Source organism: Propithecus coquereli, unplaced genomic scaffold (genome assembly GCF_000956105.1).
Source record: "Propithecus coquereli isolate 6110/MARCELLA unplaced genomic scaffold, Pcoq_1.0 Scaffold40, whole genome shotgun sequence".
NCBI lineage: Eukaryota > Metazoa > Chordata > Mammalia > Primates > Indriidae > Propithecus > Propithecus coquereli.
In genome coordinates this window covers 1812047-1838403 of record NW_012149730.1, presented here as the reverse complement: position 1 = coordinate 1838403, position 26357 = coordinate 1812047, and the positions used below count along the sequence as shown (strand labels likewise).

At 42.6% G+C, this 26357-nt stretch overlaps 1 protein-coding gene across 1 annotated transcript; it reads left to right on the top strand.

The window, feature by feature from the left end:
* Positions 1-620: 620 nt before the first annotated feature.
* On the top strand, positions 621-26110 carry MINA (MYC induced nuclear antigen). Its single transcript, XM_012652818.1, has 10 exons — positions 621-666; positions 5432-5902; positions 10522-10641; positions 12805-12933; positions 16839-16942; positions 20246-20348; positions 21133-21304; positions 23485-23573; positions 25326-25415; positions 25889-26110. The coding sequence occupies exons 2-10, from the start codon at positions 5471-5473 to the stop codon at positions 26045-26047; spliced, it is 1398 nt and encodes a 465-aa protein (XP_012508272.1). The 5' UTR covers positions 621-666; positions 5432-5470; the 3' UTR covers positions 26048-26110.
* Positions 26111-26357: the final 247 nt, after the last annotated feature.

The window sequence follows — 26357 nt, the reverse complement described above, 5'->3', positions numbered from 1 at the left end:
CTCTGGGTCCTCTTGCTGTCTACAAAGAAAGGCACGTGCCACTGATTTGCACCTCCCGACCCAAACATTCCAGAGAGTAAGTCAAAAGGAGAGGCTGTAAGGCCAAAATTACTCAAATAATTGCTTTTGTTCTTTCTGTCTATAGCCATAGACACAAAACATTTCCCTTTATCCTTTTAAACCAGGATTGTTTCTCCTGGAGCAAGATGACAAATTACAGTTGACTTAGTACAAGTAGCCATAGAGCCATAAAAAGACGACGGAGGTACCTCGACCACCAGCTCCCTAAGCTTGGGTAGTGCGCTTTCCCTTCCCAGGCCTCGGTTTCCCCATTCATAAAAGGAACAGAGTTGTACCAGAACATTTCCCCAAATCCAATCTCCTCCTCCCTCCTCCAGGTAAAAAAAAAAAAGGCAAAGCCATTTATTTCCTTCCATACGAATATAAAAAAGGAACATCCAGGCACGAACCCCATACACCCCTAGGTAACCTGGAGCCACGAGTGGCTGCCGGGCCGGGCCTCCCGGGAGAACCACCACGTGCGGGCCCGGCGCGTCGCGGGGCGGGCACCGGAGCAGGAGCGCCCCGCCCCCGAGCGTGCCCACGCCGCCCCGCCCCCAGCCCCCGCCCAATCGGCTCGCGGCCGCGCGCAACAGGCCGTGCCTGGTGAGTGGCGCGATCCCGCCGGCTGCCGGGCGACGCCGCATCCGGGGTCGTCCAGGGTCCCGCGGGACGCTCGCGTGGCTGGTCCCGGCGCCCGGGAGCGAGTGCGGGTCTAGGGAACCTCGGGGCCCGGGCTGGGAGTCTTGGTGGCTGGCGCTGTGGTTGCAGAACCGGGCACGCGCGCCCACGCGCTCCACGTCCCCGGAGAGCAGGGCAGTGTCCCGCACGGCCGGGCTCAAGGAGTCTCGAATGTCTTGGGCACGGAGAGTGGCACACGTGCTCTGCCCGCGGGCCCGAGAGTCGGGACGAGCGCACGGAAAGTTTGGTGGCTTGGCAGGGAGGGTAGTGCGGGCAGCCGCCACACGTGCTGCGCCGCCGGCGCGTCAGGTCGGGCCTAAAAGGCACGTTTTGCAGCCAGGAAACCTGAAGTTCGGGTGTGTGGAGAGAGGGGAAGCTGCGTCTTTCTTTCACATTACTTCTGACTTTAAAATTACAGCCTACGCTTCCAATTCATTTATCGACTAATAGTTCTACACCGGCTGAGTTGCCCAACAGGTTAGTAAGACCAGATTATTCACTGTTTTCAGGAAGGGTAGGCCGGGGAGTCAGAGGATCTGATTTCATCACTAATTAGCTGTAAATTCAGCGCCAGGAGTTTCATTTCACTGGGACCGTCTTTGGAGGAGCCTGATTTATCTAGCTTTTCCCATCATCACTTGGTTTTTGCCTCCTGGGCCTCATCCTCATGGTCACCGAAATACATTGAAGTACCATTCATTTTTTCTCTAAAATAGAACTATAACTGCCAATCACAGCTTTAGGTCAGCAGAAGAACCAGTTTTCTCTCCTTGGATGATAATTTCTGTGAGCCTGAAGGAAATGTTTTAGGTTAGCCTTGGCAGCCTTGTAATATATTAATATAATTTCTGACAGGTGTGTGTGTTTAATTGAGCTGATTTTGACTGTTTGTCCATCCTCAGTGGATCTAAAATCCATCAAGAGAGCTTATTACATTAATGCGGATTTCTGGGTTCCTGCCATCAGAAGTGGCAATCCCATGAGCTTGGTACGGGGTCCGGCAATTTTCATGCTAACAGGTATTGCTGGTGGCTCTGGAGTACACGCTCTAAAACACTGCTCAGGCGATGTAAAGACACCTCCCTCCACTGCTTGGTGATAACTACTGATGTCCAAGGTGCCTTTTAGCTCTTACAGTACTGTTGAATATCCAAGTGACAGCTGCCATCAGAAAAGTAATCCCCACTTCGTAAGTCATCTGTTTTCCCCTATTTTGTGCAAGGTCTTTCTCTAAAATTATATACAGACAAAAGATGAAAAAGTGAAACAAAACTCAGCAAACATTTCTTGAGGACCTCCTATGTGCCACACTCTGCTAGGCTCTGGCAACGTATAGGTCTCTTCAAGAAGCTGTGTTATGTCTTCATGTCATTTAATATTCTGGTAGAAAAGGAGATTAGTACACCTTAAAAATATAATGACTATTTGTTGGCTATAATATGGGCATCAGTATCGATTTTTTTGTAGAGTTTATCTGTGGGCCAGTTACCAAAATATGAACCATGAATCTTTTGACTTAATCTTTTTATGTTTTAATGCTTATAGTCAACTGAAATGGAAAGCAATTGCTTTTCAAAAAACTTTGTAGCTTTATAGAAATAGTTATTTTAACTTCTATTTGGGTGGTCTGTGAGGTTTATAGGTGGATTCTGTTGGCTGTCCTAAACAAAGCACTCTCCTTCAATTACTATATTCTTGGATTCTAAAACATGCTTTTTCACTTATTACTGTTCCTGAAACTGTAATGCACCTTATAATTTTTGTATATTTATTGTGGTAGGATATGTCATCTATTCCCCACTCCACCCTAGCTGTTAAAAGGAATGGTTGCTTTAAAATATGAGTAGTGTGAAAATCAGAGAAATAGTATATTTGCCCAGCAACCTCTAAGCTAGGTTGCAATTAACTGAGCCTCAAATCATTTCAACGTGAACATAGAGAAACAATTAATGATGTAACTTTTGGCAGTATAAGTAGTAAAATTTATGTTCTAACAAAAGCATGTGTTATGCAGTATTGGAGTTTATTTTGTTAGTCATTGTAGACGGGAAGAATTCCTTAAGTGATTTTATTTTGGCTTAAGTATTTTGCACACTGTTTAGCCACATTTTCTAGTTAATGTGTTTATACTGCATTCATAGATTATGCTTAAAGAAAACAAGCCTTTCCCTTGCATTTCCTACTGTTCAGTCCCCTTAAATAAATTTTAAACTGACCAATTATGAGAGATAAAAGATGTATAACTGAATATAAGATTGCTTTATAGGGTAACCTTTAGTGATACAAACCTAACAGTTTTAAAAAATTAAATGTGAGCAATGTGTCTGTTCCCATGACCATCCTTAATTCAGCAATGCTAGGAGGACTCTGGGCTGATTTACTACAGCGAAAGGATAACAGGCACAGTCAGCAAAGGAGAGAGGCACATGGGGTGTCCTGGGGAGACCAAGCACAAGGTTCCAAGGATCTTCTACCCACTGGAGTCACAATGGACGTGCTCAGCTGCTCCAGTAACTAGTTGTGCCAGCACTTGTGAAATGTTGCCAACCAGGGAAGTTCTTTATAGTTTCAGTTCCCAGGGTTTTTATTGGGGGCTGATCACGTAGGCAGCCTCTGCCTGGCACAGATCAAAATTCCAGACTCCCAGAAGGAAAGCAGGTGTTCAGTACAAACCATATTGTTTATACTGTTTAGGCATAGTGAGCCACTCTTATCAGTTCATAGTGGTGGGAACCCTTCCAAAATCTTGAGTTCCCAGACGTCAGCCCCAAGCGTGCCTTTCAAAGGATAGCAGTCAGGCCTGCTATGATAGCTCTTTTCTACACAAGCAGTACTCCTTACTGAATCTGTTTTCATAACTCCTGTATTTCTGAGTCACTTCAGAATTCCAAGTACTAGCAATGCTTTGTCTCACTGAAGCCTTGAGTCTTGAGTTGAGAATTCAGGCTGGTCTGTTTGACTTAAAAGGTACAGAAAACATTTTCAGAAACTGTGTCTCATTGACCACATATCCTAAAACAGTAAGGTTTATTTTTTTCCAAGTTTAAGCCCTTACCCCCCTCTATTGTAGGTTTTTAGTATCGTTCATGTAGTTTTTCACCATGCTCCTGTGTTTCCTTACTGGAAGCATTTGATCTTTTGAGGAACTGAGCTATTTGTGGGTACACAACATAGAAGCTAAGAGAATCTCTGAGAGAGTTTTATTATTTTGACGTTTCTACTTCCTAATTTGTTCAGTTTACATCTGGGTTGCATGCTAAAGGTTCCTTTAGAAATCAGTGGGTGCGATATCTAACATACGGTTCCAGGGTGCATACTTCCCACGCCAGCACTAATTCTACTCAGTCTACAGTGTAGCTGAGTTACTGCTTAGTTATAATGACAAAAGAGCAGAAAACGATATATTTGCATTTCTGATATTCAACAAAATTTAAAACCATAATATTTATAAATAAATTACTTGTCTTTCCAAAATTTTGGTTTTTATAAGCATAATGGTTCTTAACCTTTTTGGAGGACATAGACTTCTTTAAGAATCTGGTGAAAGCAATGGACTCCCCCCCCAAAAAAAAAACTTTAAAATAGAATTTTACAGTCTCAGAAAATTTATGTAATTTGAATTACAGTTCCTGAAAACAGATGAGGGAAACCTACATTGTAAGTGTAACCAATAGTTGTGGTCCGGGAGCAGTTCTGAGAGAAGGTTGGCTATACTTGGGAGTGTTGCTCCTCTTGCTACTTAGAAGTGTACCATGGACCCACAGCGTCGTTACAACCCCGGAGCTTGTTAGAAATGTAGAATCTCAGGCCCCACCTCAGATCCGGTGAATCATAACCTGCATTTGAGCAAGACGCCCAGGTAATCTGTGTGCACATTAAAGTTGGAGAAGTGCTGTGTCAGAGTGTAGTGATGTTGGTGTTTTATTATGTCTTATTTCGGTTAAAAAGTTATACATAGCTTTTTAAAGTCTTGGTATACAACTAATTTTTGCCTTCATTTTTCAGCCCCTAATTAGGCTTTTTTTTTTTTTTTTAATGTATGGGAGTTTCTGATAAAGTGGCAATTTCCAGGAATAAGCTCAGATTTGGAACTGAGAAGCTTCAGGCAGTTGAAGAGACTCAGGAGCAAATAGCTTCTTGCTCCAGCCACCAGGTGGCACCACTGGTCCAGTTGCCCTGCTAACAACAGTTGGGGGTGGTGCTGGAGTGAGGAGCACCTGGCAGTGGGCGGCTGCTGGTGGTTCTCCAGTCGAGTGTGTGTAATCCCGGGTACATCTAATTAGATCAAGGGCCTGGTGCTAGCTGCAGCCAAATTCAAGATTTGTGACTCTGGCGTGACAATGGCCACAGGCTAAACCTATGACTAGAAAGTGCTGAGACAGTCAAATGGTTTAATTCGTCATAATTATACTGCCTAATAAATAATGAATTCCATGATTTAATGCTTGTGTACAAGAAAAAAACATGTTTTCCTTTAGATGAGTATGTAATCTGGTGTTTGAGGCTGAATTCTGTCGTGGAAGAAATGGCATTGGCTTAAGGCTGTTGCATATCCCGGGGGAAGCACCATTGACTTACAGAGAGTTCTCTTGAAGGCGCAAGGGTCATGCAGGTTGTGTGAGTATGATCCACTAACACCAACACTGGCACTCCTTCTAAATCTAACCACCTGTGTTCGTTCTTTTGGTAGGTTTGTGTTTCCTTACTACTTTGTCTTGAAGACAGAACTATGCCAAAGAAAGCAAAGCCTGCAGGGAATGGGAAGGAAGAAGGGCCTGTTCCCTGTAAGCAGGTGAAGGTGAAGGCAGCTGCGGGGCCTTCCATTTTAAACTTTGACAGCCCCAGTGGTCTCTTTGAAAGTTTAATCTCACCCATCAAGACAGAGACTTTTTTCAAGGAATTCTGGGAGCAGAAGCCTCTTCTCATTCAGAGAGATGACCCTGCCCTGGCCACGTACTACCAGTCCCTGTTCAGGCTAACAGATCTGAAGAGCCTATGCAGCCGGGGTATGTACTACGGAAGAGATGTCAATGTCTGCCGGTGTGTCAATGGGAAGAAGAAGGTTTTAAATAAAGATGGCAAAGCACACTTTCTTCAGCTGAGAAAGGATTTTGATCAGAAAAGGGCAACAATTCAGTTTCACCAACCTCAGAGATTTAAGGTAACAGGTTTCTCCAATGCAGAAGCCTCATATATACTAAAATGCTAACATTTGGCCACAGATCAGCTCAAGGGTAAATATGGGGTATGATGATGATTAGCGTCCTGCTAGTTTGAGAAGGGACAGCACCTGTTTGTTCTTTAAATGCATTGTAACTTAGGACATTTTAACTATGTTATCTTTTGGTTAAACTGTTAGAAACTCTAGCAACTCAGGCTGGACATTATTAGGTATCATTGAGCTGCAAAAACTAAATCTCATTGCAGGTTTATAAAGGTATTAAAGTAGCACTATGCCTCTAGAAGCATGTTCTATGGGCTGGTTTATGTTTTCCTATATGCTAGACATTTCTGTTTGGTTTGTCCTGTTACTGTAATTTAAGACATGATAGCATCAAGGTGATCATTTTTCTTGAAGTTGCCTCCCTTTATTGCCAACATCTATCTCAGCGGAAGTTTCAGAGCCATGACCAGATCACATACTAGACTTGTTCAAGAAAGAGACTTCACCCTTATTAATGGGTGACATTGATTGAGGCTCAGCGTCCTAAAACTGGTCCTGATGAGGCAGTGGTAGGTGGAGGATATCTTTGATATGCGAGTCCAGAGGACTGTCTAATTTTTAAATTTATTCTACATCCGGAATTAACATTTGGGAAATAATTTGCCTCCTTTGTGCTCAGTTTCTACATTTATAAAATGCATATTTAGAATGAGCTAATCTGCTTTTTTAGAGGTTTGAGATCTTTATCTTATCTCACGACAGATGGCCAAGAACAGGTGAGGGCCTGTTCTGAATTTTGGATTAAGTTTTATCCCCATTCAGAAACCCTCTTCTGTGACCCATGGCTAAATCGAATTGGCAGCATGGGAGGAGAAAGAGAGGGGTTGGTGAGTTCCATATTGAGGGGAGTGTATTCTGGCTGTATTGATGACTTCTGGGCTCTGTCATCAGTTACTGTCATCAGTTACCGATAGTGTTTCCCATGATTTAACTTAAAAGTTGGCTTGTTAGATCCGATTAGGCCTCATCTGGTGAATGCCCTTTGCTTTCTTATCTAAAGGATCTTGAACCTAGTCATACTCTGGAGGAAGTATAAGTACTCTTGGGTTTTCAGTTCAAGTCCTGATTCCAGTTTTCCATCTCAAAGAATCACAAGAAGTTGAAATGTCCCTGAAATGCCAACCTTTTGGCCCTAGCACTCAAAAAGAATTTACAGATCATTTGCCAGACCAAGTCATGATTTTATTTCAGAAAATAGGGACACCCCAGATAAAATGTTTCTCTCTAAGATAGTCCTCGACTCTTTACCTGACTAGAAGTAGCGCTTTTAAGAGTGGGTTTTGGAAACCTAAGAACTATGAACATGCATTAATTCAGTGAAGTTGATTGCATGTGATGTGGTCACAGACCAGCAGGGAGTTGTTATTTGGCATATGTGTGGTGTCCTCTGTGGTTGTCACTTCTGTACTGTAGGATCATCTCCCCCAGGGCTTTTCTCTGCTTGTCCACTTAAGTTCTGCACATTCCTCATTTGGGATTCCAGGTGGCCAAGAATCTGTTTCCTTTACCCTGTTGACTCTGCTCTTTGGCCCAGTTTATTAAAGCAGGAAGGATAAGCTTTCTCAGCCCAGATTCAGCCCTCAGGCTAGAAGAGTATGCATCCTGGTTTTTTGTTATTGTCGTTGTTCTCCTTTGCCACCCATACTTGAGAAACCATAAACTGTAGGAGCTCACCCTCATACACTAGAAGCTGGGCTTCGAATACTACATTATGAGGAGGTTTAGTGTTGTGTGCCTGTTTCTTTAGGAATGGGCGTATTAACATCAGAATAGAAAAACTCTAGAGGCAGTTCATTACTGGCCAGGTTGAGAGACTATTGGGTTGGACGTTTAACCCTTTGCTTGTTGGGTCTCAGACTGTGTACAGCTTATTAGTCTAGTTAGTCTAGAAATAACTAAGGGGCTAACCAGAGAGCCGTATTAAGTTGTTCCTCACCTGCTTTGGGTAATCCATATATCAGAAGTTGTGGTGAAGGGAATTATCACAATTATTTGCATCTTGCATCTTGCAAGATGCAAGCCTTGCGTGGCAGGCTAGAGTTTATCAAATACTTTCACGTGTTAACTTTTGACCCTTACAACAGACATTTGAAATAGTTAGAGCAGCTGTTGTGGTCTCCATTTTCCATGTGAAAAAACCGGAGGTCACAGATGTGTCTTTTCCGTAGCTGTTCTGAGCTGGTAAGTGTTTCTGACTCCAAATTCAAGGCATTTTCCTACCATACTTTGGAAAATGTTAATTGAGATGTAGTAGGGCTTTTTGCGTGTGTGTTTTTGCCTTTCTTGAGACGTACTCATGGGCTTCTCTTCCTAGGCATGGCATTCAGTTTTCATTTTGTGGGGTAGGTCAGTGGAGAGAGGAGGTTGTACCCTGCCAGGAGAGAGACTCCCTCCCACCTTCCCTCTTTGATTGTTCTGGGTCCTCCTCAGCCTCTCTGGACTTAGTTGGGAGTGACATGAAAAAGGAGAAGACAGATTTTCAGGGGCCTTGCTTACACATGAGTCCGTGTTGGTGAAGCAGTCATACTTGCATTTGTGATAACACTGCTTTCCAATTTCAATAGGATTTGAGATAAGTTGTTTTATGCTGTTCTGCCACAGTTTTAAGGTGGGAGTGATAATATCTTTATATTGCAAATAAAGAAACCAAAGTCACCTAGCTTGTAACAACAACTTGGACCGAAGTGGTTTGACTCCAGGTATCTTTCTGGTAGGCCACAGTTGGCAGAATCAGAAGCTGAAGGTGCAGAGGAAATGGAAAAAATGTGCAGTTGATAGCATTTTCAGTAAACTTTAACAAGAAAAGAGACATATATTCATCAGTTACGGACCCTGATGCTTGAGTTGGGAACTATAAAATCACCATACAGGCCTGACGGACCTCTCAGGCCATCAGAGAGAGAGCGAGAAGCCCTGGTTTTCTAGTGGTGCCACTTACTGTATAAATATAATTATAGAGCCAGGTCCTGCTGACCTCTTGCTGAAATAAATTAGCCTCCTTGGGAGCTCTGTTAACTCTTTGGAGCTATTCAGAGGCCATAAAGTTATTTTTTCTGTGTTAAGTAGAACCTCTGAGATCTATAAATAGAGAAGCCCAGTGGTCTAAATAAAGATATCCTCCAAAGCTTTTTTTCAAACTGACCCAATTCTTTCCCACTTGGTATTTTAATACTGTGAATCCTTTTTCAGACCTGTGGTAGCATTGACTGCCAAGCTGTGGTCATTGGTTTACTCAGCAAATATTTTAATATGTTGCAATGTATCCCATCTGCCAGGTACTATGCATTCATACGTTTAAAACTTTAATCTCTTTAATGTCCTTTGTGATTTGTGTTTTCTTAAATTATCTCAAAGGTAATTTAAGCCTTGAATTTGAATCCTGTCTCCATTATTTACTAGTTACGTGTTCTTGTGTCTCAGTTTCCTCATCTGTAAACTGAAGATGATGATACTCTCCCCCCTTATGAGACAGGGTTGTTGTGAGGGTTCTATGACTAAGACGTATGAAGCACTTAGAGACAGTGCCTGGCGCATAGGAGGTGCTAATATCTACATGGTCCAATTGCTGCCTTCCCTTTTCTCATCAGCCTTGGGAAAATCAGATTTTTCTTTCTTTCTCACAGGAATATATGGCTCCTGGCTAGGCTCGTAAGTCTCTTGTATGCCCTGAAGAGTTGATTAGTGATTGGAGAGAGGGAACGTTACTTGGCCCTGCTATTCCTTCTCTGTCTTTACCTTCTACCTAGGTTATCATTCTGTTCCCATTGCTTTAAATATCCATTTTGTGTAGGCAGTTCCCAAGTGTAAGTCTCCAGCCCTTACTTCCTGCCAGGACTTTAAATCATCTCCACGTGGGGGTCTTAGCATCCCAAACTTAACATTTCTAATGTAGAACACCTTTTTTTTTTTCCCCCCCTCCTGAAAACTTGTTTTTTAGCAAGTCTTTCCAATCTCAGTAAATGGAACTGGGAACTAATTGCCCAAGTCAAAAACCCAGGAGTATTTTTTTTCTTTTTTTTTACTCCCTCATTTCCTTTTTTTTTTTTTTTTTTACCACCCTTTTATATATTTACTCCATCAGCAGGTCCTGTCAGTGCTACTTTCAGAGTCTCTCTCACTTTTCTGCTTCTTTCTATCCCTCTCCCACCATCGTGCTGATTTCTTACCTGGGCTGCTGCCTGAATAGCTTCCAGAGTAGCCTCCGTGGCTTCTTCTCTTTTCAACAATTCATTCTCCACACAGTAGCCAGGGTGAGCTTTTAAAAATGTAAATTGGATGGTGTCATTCTTCTACTTAAAATCCTTCATGACTTCCAGTCGCGTGCCTTGCCAATCTCTTGTCTATCTGCTCAAGTCTTTTCGGTGGTGTTTCTGCACTGGATGGAGGATTCTTAAAGGCAGGGGTTGACTGCTCTTAAGTGTTGGCTCTTTTCCTGCTTGATTCTAGTGTCTGGCATATAATAGTTGCACAGTAAAGACTTTTTAAGTGAACAAGAACATGTTCTTATTTCTAATATATTTTTTTTTACTCCCCCCCTCTTTTTTTGTCCCTTTAAGGATGAGCTTTGGAGGATCCAGGAGAAGCTGGAATGTTTCTTTGGCTCCTTGGTTGGCTCAAATGTGTACATAACCCCTGCAGGATCTCAGGGCCTCCCGCCCCATTATGACGATGTTGAGGTAAGAGAAGAACAAAATTGCCCAACGTGGGGAAGAACAAGTTGCTGAGAGGCTGGTTTAGTATAGTTGTCAGGAGTAGTTCACATTATTCTCTACGGCTCTTGGGCCAGGTCTGTGTTTGCTCTTTCTGTGCAGTGTCTGGAGATCTTGATCTCATCTAAACGTTGGGCCAAAATAAATCCCACTAAACTGGTTTCCTGCTCCTTCTCAAAGGGAGAGATTGTTTCCAACCTTACTGATTTAAAGAGCCACACATTCCTTTGAAACAGGTATTTATTGAATGTATCTACAGAGAAGTGTGATTGGCTTTTATTTAATTTCAGAAAGTATGATCTTTAATAAGGTGAGGTCACAAATAATCCTTACATCTGCTTTCATTTTGTTTCTGTTTCAGTAGCTGCCAAAAATACGTATATTTTTTCCATTTGTGAAAATCTTGGGACAGCTCGAATAAAGGTCATGATTTCACTTAAGCGTTGGCACCTTGACAAGTGTTGATTTCACTCTCATGTGGCTTCCATAAAAAGTTAACTCTTTGGCTTAGGTATTTCAGTTTTATTTTTGTACTAATACAAGGTGTGAACACAAAGTTATTAGTAAAAAGTCTCCTTTATCCCCTTGTAGAGAAATTTGATATCAATACATTTTCCAAAAGTGTTATTTTTAATATTTTCAATAAAGCATTAAAATACTTTTGGCTGAATAAAGAATAAAAGTCTTGAAGTTTTCCTGTCTGCAAAGGCCCTTTCAATATTCAGGATTTTGGCCATTCAGTAATATCTGAAGCTTGGCTTTTCCATCAGAGATTATGGGCTTTCAGGTATCGGATAGAAGATTTAAAAGAATGAGATAGTGGGATATAAAGAACTCAGAGAGGCTCTAAGAAAGTGAAAAGAGTGAATATCCAGTATCACAAATCATGATTACCTGTTTTAAAAATAAAAACCAGTAGTGGCAATTTTCATTTAAGTGTGGAGTGACATGTGTTTCTGATCTTTCATTTTTATTTCTTATCTGAAACTTGTACAGTTGACCCTTGAACAATGTGGGGGTTAGGAGAACCGACCTCTTCTGCACTTGAAAATCTGAGTGTAACTTTTGACTCCCCCAAAACTTAACCGCTGATAGCCTACTGCTGACCCAAAGCCTTACCAGTAATAATAACAGTCAGTTAGCACTGATTTTGTATGTTGTATGTATTATATACTATATTCTTACAATAAAGCTAGAGAAAATAAAATGTTAGTAAGAAAATCACAAGGAAGAAAAAATATGTTTCCGGCACTGTATGTATTTATGAATACCGTAAGTTTGTGTCATCTGTTTACAAGATGGATCATCTGTCTGAAATGGCGGGCAACCTCAGCTGCCACCTCAGTCTACGGCATATATCAAGTAATTCAGCTTTTTCTTATAATGTCATGACTTTTTCCTGCTTCTTGGGAGCACTTCTAGCATCACTAGTGGCACTTCATGTGGGTCCCATGTTGTTATTCAAGGTTTACAATAAACCTTGAATTGCGCTAAACATAATGAAAAATATGTGAAAAATGTGAGAGATCACTTTTTACTGTAACACATTATTTATTGGAGAGACAGACTGTTCATGTGGAGATGAGTGGCATCACCCGTTGTTTTAAGCATTACTTGCAACACTTGAGCTTGGGCAATAGCAACAGGAGGTGGCTACAGAATTACTGCAGTAGTACAGTATGTGTACACCACAATTAATTTTATGCAGTTACGATTTAATACTGCATCTTTAAGCATGTTTATGTTTCTCTTGACTGCAAATGGTACAGTCAAGAGAGGTCTGTAAGTTTTCATAAATTTTACCTTTTTATAATAGATTTGTATATATTTTATAGTATAGTAAATGATAAACTAGTATTTACATACATTCTATGCATTTATGATATACCTTTTTCTTAATTTTTTGATTTTTCTTTTTCTTCAAATTGTTGCAAATCTCCAGAAATTTTTTCTAGTATATTTATTGGAAAAAAATCTGTACGTAAGTGGACCTGCACAGTTCAAACCCATGTCATTCAAGGGTCAACTGTAATTCATCTGAGCCATTGGAGAGCTAATATTCCAGAAGCATTTTGCTACATGAGTTGTCAGGAAGCTCTCTGACGCCCCTGGGCCTTTGGGTCTCTGCAGGTTTTCATCCTGCAGCTGGAGGGAGAGAAACACTGGCGCCTCTACCATCCCACAGTGCCCCTGGCACGGGAGTACAGCGTGGAGGCCGAGGACAAGATCGGCAGGCCGGCACACGAGTTTATGTTGAAGGTATGGGATGACCGACCACGTGGGCACCTCTCCTCGGCTGGTTTTCTCTGTTGCTAAGACAAATTTGGGTTTGGGTTTTAGAGTTTGGTGACGGTCCCCGGGGGAACGTATCCCTGGGTCTCAGGGCAGGGTGGCTCTGGTTGCAGTCAGCCAGCACATGCAGCTTCTGGAGGAGTTTTGTGATTTGCAGTTGGAGAAGTGAGCTGAGGAAGTATTAAGTTCATTTTCCTAATAGTCTGTCTTTGTGTAGGATCCAAGTTCAACAGGAATAAAGTGAATTCTGCGAACCACCGACCTCTAGAGTAAAAGTGGAAGGTCTGGCCTTGGGCAGCTTCCCCACATCTAAGATAGCTGTCAGCATGGGGCTGTAAGTTGCTTAGAGCACAGCCAGGAATCACTTAGTTTTTCTGTGGCTAACATTCCAGCGTATTGCTCCTGAGTATGAAGTACTGTATTCCCCTTTCTTTCCCCTGCATACAGTGACCAGAAGAATAGTAATTATGGAAGCTCTTGAGGATTCCTGCTCCAGGGAGTAGGTGGCTTGATCATGTGCTGGTTCCTTGGCATCTTGCTGCTGAAAAAATCTGTCTGTGAACAGTTAGCCTGGATGGAAACATAGCCAGTCCCCAGCGGGAGGGGTTGTTGAGAAAAAGCCTCAGAGGAATAGAAATAGCTCCATAATTAAACTTTATACTCCTTCTTAAAACACATAACTTTAATTTCCTTTAGTGGCAGTAGAACAATAGCTAATTCAAACCATTGTAAAGATTCTGTCAACCTGGTATATTTACATATAGTTGTTTTTGTATTTCTTGCATCTTGAAGTTAAAATTAGTGTCTAATTCTTATTCAGTGCCTGTGTTTTTCTTGATTTTAAAATCTTTGTGTGCCAATAACTGGGGGAAACAATCTCCCTTTTAGGATGGATGCCTATATTATAGGGGACTTAAATAAATAAATGCCAATAAAGGTAACTTTCTTATTTTTTTATGCTCTTAGTGGTTACCAAACTATGGCCCATGAGCCAAAAAATCTGGCATGCTGCCTGTTTTTGTAAGTGAAGTTTATTGGAGCACAGCCACACCCATTTCTTAATGTTCTATCTGTGACTGTGTTCAGGTTATAGCAGCAGAGTCAGTTAGTTGCCACAGAGACCACACAGCCCATGAACCACAGATGTTCACTGTCTTTACATTTGGTCCTTCACAGTTTGCCTGCTTCTGCTTTTGGTGAACCACGTTTAAGTGGACTCTTGGTTGGTTATTTTTAAGCTAAAGACTAAGCCATCTGTGGTCTCTGAGGCCAGGGCTGATTTGCTCAGGCTGACAGCCTGGCTACTTGCCCTGCCCAAGGTGGTCAGGCTTCATAGTGGCCCTCAGGTGTAGAGGGTGTGTGTTCTTTGTATTGTTGCTGTGGGACTTGGAGCAGATGGCACAGATACCCATTTAAACACTAAAATGAATACACAGCTCATTAAGGGAAATCCTAATCTCCTGGAAGGAGAAAGACTGCATTGTACAGTGCAGTGTTTTTCAAGTGTGTATGTCTCTATACATGTGAAGTTTTAACCAGTGGGCCTCTTCAAATGAAATCTGTGTCAGTGCCCAATACATGAAGTAGAAAAGCTGAGTTGCTCTGGTTGGGGGATGAGCATGGGGAGGGGCATGGAGGCTACAGTGAGAGTCGTGGGACCCTTGTCCAACTTCTTCCCCATATTCCAGTGGCAGCCTGTCCAATATACCTGCCAGACCTGGGCTCACAGGGTGAAGACCACCCCTGTGATGGAAACCACTCTGTGGCTTGGGGATCTGACAGATCTGGGTTTGAATTTAGCTGCTGTCGTTGATTAGCTACATGTCCTTGGGAAAGTCATTTATCTAAGTCTCTGCTTCCTCTTTATTAAAATGGAGATTATAATATATACCTTGCAGGCTGTAAGGATTGAAAAATATTATTCTGATGCCTCCTTTACAATAAAATTCCTTGGAGGAGGTATCTATATGTCTGTATTAGTTTTCCTGTTGCTGCTTATCAAATTATCACAAACTCCATGATTTAAAACAACATAAATTTATTACCTTATAGCTCCTGAAAGTCAGATAGACCAAAAGGGGTCTCACTGGGTAAGCAGGACTGTGTTCCTTCTGGAGGTTCTGGGGGAGAATCTTCCCCTGCCTTTTCCAGCAAGGGATGGGGAGCGTTGAGCAAATGTTTGTGGATTAAATGAAATATACAGTTATGTGCTGCATAGGAACATTTCAGCGGGTGACAGACTGCATGTACGACAGTGCTCCCAGAAGATTATAATGTAGCTAAAAAATTCCTGTTGCCTAGTGATATCGTAGCTATCATAAAACATTGTAGTGCAATGCATTACTCATGCATTTGTGGGGATGCTGGTGTAAACAAACCTGCTGCACAGCCAGTCGTATAAAAGTGTACAGTAATGTTCTAGGTCTTCACATCCACTCGCTCACTGACTCACTCAGAGCAATTTCCAGTCCTGCAAGCTCCTAATGCATGGTAAGTGCCTTATATAGGTGTACTTTTTTTTTTTTTTTTAATCTATCTCTTATACCATATTTTTACTGTACCTTTTCTATGTTTAGATAGATTTAGATACACAAATACTTACCATTGTATTACAGTTGCCTACACTATTTAGTATAGTAATGTGCTATATGGGTTTTGTAGCCTAGGAGCTATAGGCTATACCATATAGCCCAGGTGTGTAGTAGGCGATGCCATCTAGGTTTGTGTTAAGTACACTCGATGATGTTCGTGCAGTCATGAAATTATCTGATGACACATTTCTCAGAATATATCGTCATTGTTAAGCAACAGGCGACTGTATATGTGAGGTCTTCACTTCGGCTGGCTCAGAGACACTCAGGAAATGATAGCTATAACTGTCAGTAAAGCATGCACTAGATTTTTCCCATAGGTGCAGAGAGAAGAGCAGCTCTCAAGATCCCCCTCTTCTCCTTAGGCAACTACTATACAGAATGGTTTGGTCTAGGTGGGATTAGGGGGGAGGTAGCTCAGGGCGGTAGTACTTTGGGGAGAATATTTCTGTCCACTGGTTTGGGAGAGAAAAGGGATAGGATGGAAGAGGACCAACTGTCTGAGAAAATAACTGATCTTCAATTATGTCTATTTTTTGGGTTTAAATAAAGGTTGCATCATTTTTCATACATTCATCCAAACATTTATTGGGCCTGTGTTGTGTGCTAGGTGCTTTGTGGGAGTAGGCTCTGGGGAATACAAAATGGGAAGATATAGACCCTGCCTGGAAGAGCTCAAAAATTCAGAGGGTGGGGGAACTGGGAGGTAAAATCATATAATACAACCACATGCCCATCACTGCCCCCAGAGCATTGGAAACAGCATCTCTTTAATTCTCAAAATAACCCTGTGAGGTTTGGGGCTATTACTTCCATTTTACAGATAAAGAAACTGAGGCTTTCAGCAGTTAAATAAATTGCCAGGTCACCAGCCAGTGAGTGGCAGTGTCTGTGTGACTCTAAATTAAAGCTTCTGCTCTCGAACACTGCAGAACGTGAGAGGGAGGGAGCAGGCTTCCAGGCACAGGACGTCCCCTTCCTTGATCCCTGAATCGAGGTGGGGTGGTTTCGGGTGTATCTGTTCTCAGCTTGAGAATAAAGACAGTGACTTCAGGCACTGAAGGCCTCTCATGGATTGTGGTTTCCAGTGCCAGGCTCATGGACACGGAGAAGCTAGACTACCTGGATGCACGTGAGCCCAGCATACAGCCTGCTCCTTGAAGTAGTGGTTTCTAGAATGGAGAACTGAGACTCAAACCCTGTATTTATTCCCTTAAAACAAAGAGGACCGAGAAGTTATACTTCTTATTAACTCCTCTCCTTTTCTGTTTCTTCCTTCAGCCGGGTGATTTGTTGTACTTTCCCAGAGGGACGATTCATCAAGCAGACACTCCTCCAGGGCTGGCCCACTCTACCCACGTGACCATCAGCACCTACCAGAACAAGTAAACACCCTGCTTCCCCACCTAGCATCCTAGCACAGCTCTGAGTCGTGGCCCACGGGAGCTACATTCAAGAGGGACATGAGACCGTTGGCCAGCGTCTCTCATCCAAACCCTGGGGTTTCTGTCTCCTTTGCTGACTTCCATATTCCTTATGCCTTTGATGTCCCATGAGTGTGACCAGCTCATCTGGACGTCCTCCTGGGAACGTGGTGAATCTGACTCTGTGTAGGAGCCTGGGGATCACCCATATAGAGGGCCTAATAGTTCAGAAAGAAAGAAACCGTAGCTGTGGGTATTTCAGTGTTGGCGATGCCAGGCTGGGCATTTGTAGTCTCTTTTTTTTTTATTATAGTAAAACATATATAACATAAAATACGCCATTTTTAAGTGTATAATATGTTGGCATTAATTACATTCACACTGTTGGGCAACCGTCACCACTATGTTTCCAAACGTTTTAGATGCCTTCAACAGAAACTCTGTAACCATTGTAACCTCTTGGTCTCTTTTAAGGTTTTTCCTCTTTACAGTTCCTGAGGTTCTAGTAGGAAAGGCAGTCTGGAATGGTGGGAATGAAAAGCACAGGTGCCGACAACAGTTTCCATTAACGTCATGTTTTGTTTCAGCGAATGCCTTCTCACAAGACAGGAACTGGGTGGCAGCGCTTGTGTGTGTTATTTCCAAAAGGCAGCAACCTTGCTGTTCCGAATCACATTTAAAAACAGCAGTCATTAGTTAATTTATTCAGCAGGCATGCGCCAGACACTGTGCTGGTTGCTGGGAATGCAAGGATTGCATTGAAGGGGCTTTGAGAGAGCTTATGCTTTGGAAGCAGTGGTAGGAGGGGAGCTAGGCATGTAAATAGCTACCAGACAGTGTGATTGATAAGTTCTGTCAGAGGTTTGCAGAGAAGACTCTGGGAGGATAGAAGAATGCATTCAGCTAAGCAGGGGTGTCACAGAAGGCTTCAGAAACAACTTGACACCAAAGCTAAGTGAGTCTTAGAGGATGAGTAAGCAGGTGTGGGTCAGAAGATGAGAGTAGGAGAGGACATTCCAAGCCCAAGGGACAATAAGTCCCCTCCAGCCTTTAAAGCCGTAACTTTCAAAACAAGTTAGTAAGCATACCTCTGTTTCTTCCTCTGACTTTTCAGTGTGAAGTTCTCCTCTAAGTTTAAGAGACTTACTGGAGGAACTAGCTGGAGACTGGCCTGAGGTTAGTGCTATCTTTGCCCAAAGTAGAAGGACCAAGCTTGCATTAGGCGTCCACTTTGAAAAACGCCCTGTCACTGTGGCCAGGTAGGTTCCTTGTGTAGTAAGGGATGAAAAGTCACCAAGCTCAAGAAGAGCAGGAGCACTTGAGGGAGTGAATCACAGGACCTATGGAAGGGCTGGGCCTCAGAGGGCTGGGATCAAGTTCATTCTGGATCCAGAGCAGCCCTGGGCCTTGGCAGCCACATAGTTTGGCCCTGTGAACATCCGTGCATCTTCTGGTATCCCATGATGAACGTACTCAGTTACTGCTTCTCTCCCTAATTCTGTCATTTTCATTTCTCTTACTGCTACCAACTGGTTTCCAGTAATTGGTTTTTGCTTACTCCTTTTCCTGCCTCAGCATCTGTTTACTCACAACATTGGCTCATTCTAAGCCACCATCATCAGTTACTTCTCTGACCTCCCTCTGTCTCCTGGACCCTGTTAGGTTTTGCTTCAGCCAAGTACCCGACTAACTGTTTCCCAGACCCAAGAGTGAAGATCTGGCAGGCTGCTCCTGGGTCCCACCCACGCCTCTTCCAGTCAGTCGGGGCTGGGGAAGAGCCTTTCATGTTACCAAAGCTGCCCACCTAGGGCTGTGGGTGGGTGCCGTGACCCATGTGTCTTGGCTGGACTTTGACCTGTGTCTTGGCCAGTGATGGAGCTAGAGTGGGAAAATGGGACTGAAGCATCATTGCTTCCCAGAAACGTTCCTGTGCTTTGAGCCTGGTGCTCCTTCAGCTACCACAGTAGGGTGAAGATTTGGGACCTCTTCCTAACACCTCTCAAGGTAGCACCATTGGAGCATTTGGGTCCTGCTGTGTGAGACAACAGCAGGTTGATTTGGCTGTTCTACCAAAGTGAACTCCTCAAGAGGTGTACTCCTAAATTTTGGAAAGTCCTGAGATCTATTCTGACTCTTAGAAGAGCACAGAGCAGTGTTTACCTGCTATTAAATCCCTCCATGAGGAAGTCCTGCGTGACTTCCACCTATAACCCTGCAAGGGAAGCATGGATTTTATGCTGCTGTGAGGTCTCCATGTGTCCTCCAGGTTGAGGTTCAATAAAAGACACGGGGTTGGATATAACATTAAGTCACAAAGCAGTGAGGCCACCAGGCGGTGGATGTCTTGGGGAAAGTGTCTCTCATGTGGCTGTTGTCTTCCTTTGCCACATTTCTGGGAGGGAAGCATAAAAGTGTTAATTTTGCTTACTGAGTGAGAAGCAAAAGTCATACTGTGAATTTCCATTTTGCACATAGCCAGCAATTTGAAATCTGGTGACACAGGAAACTTTCAAACAGCTCAGAAATGTTTAAAGAGAGCAGCCCAACGGAGTGTGTTTCTTATACTGGCACACACTTAGGAATGAGCCAATTCTAAAAACCCCAGAGAAAGCAAAGGTAATTGAACACGGACGCTTGTCCCTAGACGTTATTTTTAGCTGCTGGCTTCTGCTTTCTACCCTGGTAACACCATTGCTAGAAATCAGGTTTTTTGGGGGGAATTACTGATGTTGGTTGATATTTTACTCAGGAACAGCTTCCCTCTTGTAAGTGACAAGGAAAATGTGACATTTAACTGTTCAGATAATTACACAGTCCAGAGACCTTGCTGTTACCCTAAATGTATTTCTGTTGGATTTACTGCACATAGAAAATGTTTTAGGTTCTATAATAAATGTTAAAATTTCCTACAAAGCTCTCCTCATACACACTTTTGTTAAAAATTTGGTCCCTTGAACTTTCTATTTTATGACAGTCTATGATTAATTTTCTGTTATCTTTAAGAGCAATCATGAAGGAAGCCTGTCTTCTCACCTTTAACTTTCCAAGTGAGTGTCTGGAATGGGGAGGAAGCAGGGTGATTGCTTAGGAAAGTCTTAGGTTTCTATGCTGAGTAATGTCCAATTAATTGAACTCAAAATACCTGGGAAGTTGGAACCCAATCCATAGCTTTTGGCTTTACTAGCATTAAGTATTTTATGTATATCTTGTATGCATTCACTGTTTTTTTTTTTTTTTTTTTTTTTTTCTTGGTGCATGTTCTAGTTCATGGGGAGATTTCCTTTTGGATACCATCTCGGGGCTTGTGTTTGATACTGCAAAGGAAGACGTGGAGTTGCGGGCCGGCATCCCCCGGCAGCTGCTCCTGGTAAGGGGTAGAGGCAGGTAGGAATGAAGGGTGGTAGCCGCAGCGCAGGCCAGCTGAAGCCCTGCTTCCTGGGGACCCCAGGATCCTTCTTCCCAGATGGCCAAGCTTGTCTCCTGTGCTGCCCTGCTGAGCCTGTGATTTGCAGAATGAATGGGGTGCTGTGTGTTACGTGGTGATCCAAAGAACCACAGGTGTCGTACAGACAGCTCTTTCACAGTGGCAGTACTGGCCACTGTGGGAATGCTGGTTGAATAAATGGTTAAATAAATGAATAATGTGGCCTGGAGAACTGTAGATTCAACACACATCAGATAGTTAGGAGAGACCCACTGCGCTGGAGATCCTGGCCTTGGCGTGTTCCCACCTGGCTTTCCTATTCTTTTTCACATTTCGAAAGAAGACTTCTATTTAGTTAGTTTTGAGAAGATGAATGGATTAGTGCTGAGTTGAGCAAAGGTTGCTTTCACTGTGTGAAGCAGTCATCTTAGGACAGTGACTTGATTTCCTGAAGGCAGATCCCAGACTGCACTACGTTTCCAAGGATTTTTCCTTGCAAAACCCTGAAAACTGATCTTTTTTTGCAAATAATAAGCAGCTTAAGATGGACAGTGTTTGCAAGGAAATAGTGGGATATTGTTCTTAAGGGCTCAGGTTGTCCCTCCCCCTTTGGAGTGACATGGATTTACGGCTATGCTGGGTGGTTGGCGGTTGTGCATATTACTGTGCAGAATGGTACTTGGGCAGGTAGTCCTGCTCGGGCCAGGACTCACTTCTGTGTTTCTAGCAGGTGGAAACCACAACTGTTGCAACAAGACAATTAAGTGGCTTTCTGAGGACGCTTGCAGACCGGCTAGAGGGCACCAAAGAACTGCTTTCATCAGACATGAAGAAGGATTTTGTTATGCACAGACTCCCCCCTTATTATATGGGAGACAGAACAGCGCTATCAACACCAGGTGGAGCTTGCTGTTTTCTTATGGGTGTTAGGGGCTAGTGTGGGATGTTTGAGGCTTTTCTGGGTAGGTTCCTTTGAGCAGATGGAAAGTGTGAAGCACTTTAGTGTTAATATGGACCTAAATCCATCCTTAGTGTGTATGGCTGAAGGAGACATGCCGTGCTCAACCTTTAGCGTCCTGCATCTCAGAAGTCATTTGTGTGATGGGAAATAAGAGCCCTATCTTTTTGGGTGAGAAATATGTATATTTATGGGTACCCTGGTATTCGTTATCTTCAGGAACTTTTAAGTACTTGAACGTTGAAATAATCTTGTTGGAATTAAGTCGGGAATGGGTAAAATGTTGCCATCAGCAGTTGAAATACAAGACTCCCCAAGGTTATCACAGACCTTCTCCAAGTCATAGATTGACTAATTTATGACAAGTGAGGGCTGCAAATGATGTAACACACTTGTGGATGGACGATGTCAGTGTCCTGTAGCAAAGACCACCAAGAACATATTCCTGAGCTCAGACAAAAGTTGGGCCTACTGACTTGTTGCAACGGGAAGACCACATACCACTGGGAATTGTAGGGCATCTCAGTAAAAGGGTGTTAGGAAGGATTTGGGCTTGAATTAGGTGGTTTTGGAAGAGGGTTCAAGGAAGCAGGGCTTTGCTCTGGATTGGATGCTGTGAGGACATAAGGGATTCTATGATTAGGTCTCTTCTAAATCTTAATCTAGTAGGCAGGAGGAATGTATGAGGCTAAAGTCATCGGTGGTAAAGCGGCAGCATCACTCACAACCCTGTGCCCTAATATGTTTGGTCATTATTGTGGTTTGGACAATGTGCCAGTTTTTGCCTGAGTTCAGACCTGAATATGGAGTGGTGGTGTTTTTGTCTTGAACTATCATGGTCACAAGGTGGTCTTGACTGACGTTGGTGTTCTGTGAAATTGTCTGTGTTCAACGGGAGAACACCAAGATCTAGATATGACTACCAGTCCAGCTCAGTGCTGTTCTTTCTCTAGGGTTGAGTGTGAGGAATATTTTTTTTTTTTTTTACTAACTTATAAAAGTTTTATTTATCACCAGGTAAGAACAATTGAAATAGACAATCTAAAGTCCCTTTTAACATTGATTCTGTATAATTTTTATTATAATCTTTGGAAGAAGTTTAGAATTTGTTTTGGATTGCATCTATTAATATTCAAAATAGCAAGTGTTTTACTAGCATATGTTTTAATGTTTAGCAGTACAGAGTTTGCTGAATACTAGCTTATGGCCCTGAATACTTTAGTGAGTATAATGGCTAAGACAAGGAAAACATTAAAGTTATGATCCCTCAAGACTCTTTCCACAGCCAGACAACATTGTATGGCTAGTCCGTTTTTAGTGGTTGCCTCTTCACTAAGTTCAATCCAGTTTAGAAAAGAGGAGGGGTTTTTTTGGTGAACTTTATTACATGGCTTTTATGGGATACTGTGCTTGATGTACATAGATAATTTAGCAGGGTAACACAACTGGTAATTGGTAGAGGGTGCAATTTGAACACAGGCAGTCCTTCCAGAGTACACGTGTAGAGCAAGAAGCTTGTAGAGCAGCGGTCCCCAACTTTTTTGGCACCAGGGACCAGTTTCATGGAAGGCAGTTTTTCCACGGACGGGGTGGGGCAGAGCTCAGGCGGTGATGCGAGTGATGGGCACTGCTGTAAATACAGATGAAGCTTCCCTAGTTCACCAGCTGGTCACCTCCTGTGCACCCCTCCCCTAAGTTTCATGGAACACAATTTTTCCATGGGGATGGGGGAGCTCTGTGGCCTGGTCCCTAACAGGCCACAGACCCATATCGGTCCACGGATGGGGAGCTGGGGACCACAGCTGTAGAGGATAGAAACTGGAGGAGTGTGCATTCTGTGCAGAAGGCACCATGACCCTATTTGTTGCAACAGCTACTGTGCTTCAATAGTATTATTTATGTCTATTTAATGTACTTATTATCTTGTTATTTATCTAATTGTCTTTCTTCACTGTAAGAATGAATTCCATAAGAATGTGAACTATACTTTTAATATCATTGTAATATTGGTATAAGCAAAGACTTCAGTTGGAGAGGGTGCCCAGTGTTTGGAATTGCACATGCAAGCAAGTTTGAATCTGCTGGTGTCCTTTTTTGAAGACTGTCTTTCTGTTTTTCTAGGTGGAAAGTTACCAAGGTTAGACAGCATAGTAAGACTGCAGTTGAAAGATCACATCGTTCTCACGGTAGGGCCAGATCAGAATCCATCTGTGAGTATCCAGAAGGGAAGAGATTTCCTTTCTTCTCAGGGTATTTTCATCACAGGCCTCAGGTCACCAGATTAACCATTGGTCCCTGCCCTTCTCCTTTGGGACTCCATCTGTGTTCAGTTCAATGCCTCCTCTTCAGGTCAGATAATGCCCAAATATCACTGTTCTGGTTCCATATTTTCCTTCCTGTTGGGCATTTGAGGGCTCACCCTCATCCCCACAGAACCCTCCTTCACTGCCCTTATGTGGTGATGAATGTTCCTTGCTTCCCATTCCTGCTTCAGGCCGTGTTGCTCGCACATGGACAAGTGCAGACCCCATTCTGAGTCTTCCTGCCTCCATCCCTGTCCGGTCCTGTACACTGCACAGATCTATTTTTATTTGTGGTTTTGTCGATGCTTCTCCTGAAACTATTGTGTAGATCATGGAGAACAAAATCTATATTCTGTAACCTGGCCACCTAGTGCAGTGATTCTCAAAACTGACTAACTGATCATGGAGTCAACTGGAAGGCTTTTTAAGATTGTAATTTCCTGGGCTTCATGTGGTCTTGGAGCCTTGCATTTGTTTTTGTAAAGCTCCCGGTACAATCCTATGGACCTTTGGAACTATCTCATACCATATGGTCTCGCCCTGTTGCTCCTAATCGGCTCTCTCGGGAGTACCCCATGAATGATTGCGGGGGATGAAGGGGGGACTTGGATGGCCCCATCACCAGATTGGTCCAGCTGTCAGGGCCAGACCTAGAGAGGACTGATTTATAATATATGTGTAAAACCTCAGAAGTATGTACTCTTACATCCCTGTATAAAGAAAATAGTGATTTTGATACCCAGTTTGAGACATTATATGTCATGCCAAGGTTTTTGGTCCTTATCTAGGAGGTGACAGACAATAAACTGCACTGTATAGGACAGGGAATGAAGGGACTACTTGGGGAACTACTGTAATTAAAATGGAGTTTTTTGTTTTTTTTTTTTTTTGAGACAGAGTCTCACTCTCTTGCCTGGGCTAGAGTGCCATGGCGTCATCCTAGCTCACAGCAACCTCAAACTCCTGGGCTGAAGAGATCCTTCTGCCTCAGCCTCCCGAGTAGCTGGGACTACAGGCATGCACCACCATGCCCCGCTGATTTTTTTTTCTGTATATTTTTAGTTGTCTGATTAATTTCTTTATATTTTAGTAGAGACGGGGTCTCGCTCTTGCTCAGGCTGGTTTCGAACTCCCGAGCTCAAACAGTCCGCCCGCCTCAGCCTCCCAGAGTGCTAGGATTATAGGCGTGAGCCATTTTGACAGATCACACAGCTGGTATAGCTCAAAAGTTAATCACTCCGTGGTGTTCATAAATTGCTGATTTTTTTGATGCAAAAATGATGGCGCAGGTATGATTAATATGAGAAATTGGGTGTGTCAGTGAAAATTGATATATAAATCATTGCTTTTTCATTAAATCAAGTTCTTGAAGAGGCTCTACCAGGTAGCACTCTGTTTTATCTTTAACAAAGTGACTTAGTGTACCTGTTAATTACCACATACAAATAATGATGTGTGATGACTAATGAAGTATAGACATTGTGTGTACACACATAACTTACACACAGATAACTTTTTGCCAAAAGGATTCTTTACAGTATTCAATAAATTTCACTTGAGCCCTGAGGCTTTCAAGATGACCGATAGGAAAACCCTCCTAAGTGTTGAAGCCCTTAATGTTTTATTGTTGATGCCCTAACACTTTTTCTCCCCCTACAGGATAAAGCTCAAGAAAAGATGGTTTATGTCTATCATTCCTTAAAGAATAGGAGAGACATACACATGATGGGAAATGAAGAGGAAACAGAGGTTTGTTCCAACTAAAAACAAATATCTTTTTTCCTGTGATTGGGTGGTGGCTGGGAACAATCGATATTTTTGATATATAGGTAATATGCTTTTTATGGCTGCAGTGCAGACTTACCATTCACCCCAATTGACAGAACCCTTGCATGGGGATGATTCAGTCAGTCAGTTTGATACATACACCAGTTTTAAAACATGCTTGCTGGGACCTATAGCCTTATAGGAAAGGTATGATGCATTTCAAATGACTAGTATCACTTAGTACATAAATTAGAATGCCTTTCATGAAGTCTAAGTTTCACACAAGAGTTGGCAATTTTTATAAAAGTTATCTAATTATAGTTTATCTGAAACGTTTCATATTTATGAAGGGTATCAAAAATAATGATGTATTGAGAATTATAGAAGTTTATGAAAATGCCACTTCAGTGACATAAGCAGTATTTTTTTCTTTTGACTAATTTATCCTTTTTCAGCCTCACGGACTTCGCTTTCCTTTATCACATTTGGATGCACTGAAGCAAATTTGGAATAGTTCAGCTATTTCTGTCAAGGACCTGAAACTTCCTACAGATGAGGAAAAGGAAAGCCTGGTATTGTCCCTCTGGACAGAATGTTTAATCCACGTAGTCTAGTGCCTTTGCAGAATCAAATATCTACTATTATTTTATATGCACATATTAAAGGAAAAGTGAAGAGTCAGACTGAGTAGGTTGAACGGCTACATTCATGAGACCACCCCTCCTCCCCATCATAGGTAGTCTCTGGGCCATGTGTACAAGGGCACACGGATGAAAGAACAGCAAATTACCAAGTGTCCCAAAGTGATAAAAACTATACTTCTGACAAGTTTATTTAATCCAGTGTGGTAGAAAAGGCACAACTCCAATAAATGTATATCATTTAGAATTAAATGTTGTTAACCTGGCTTTATCTTCGTTCTTT

Excerpts from the sequence above, each read along its gene's own strand:
- MINA (XM_012652818.1), top strand. The coding sequence starts at position 5,471 with ATGCCAAAGAAAGCAAAGCCTGCAGGGAATGGGAAGGAAGAAGGGCCT. Across the intron at positions 10,642-12,804 it reads CCCATTATGACGATGTTGAG|GTTTTCATCCTGCAGCTGGA; the intron begins GTAAGAGAAGAA and ends GGGTCTCTGCAG. Across the intron at positions 23,574-25,325 it reads GGCCAGATCAGAATCCATCT|GATAAAGCTCAAGAAAAGAT; the intron begins GTGAGTATCCAG and ends CTCCCCCTACAG.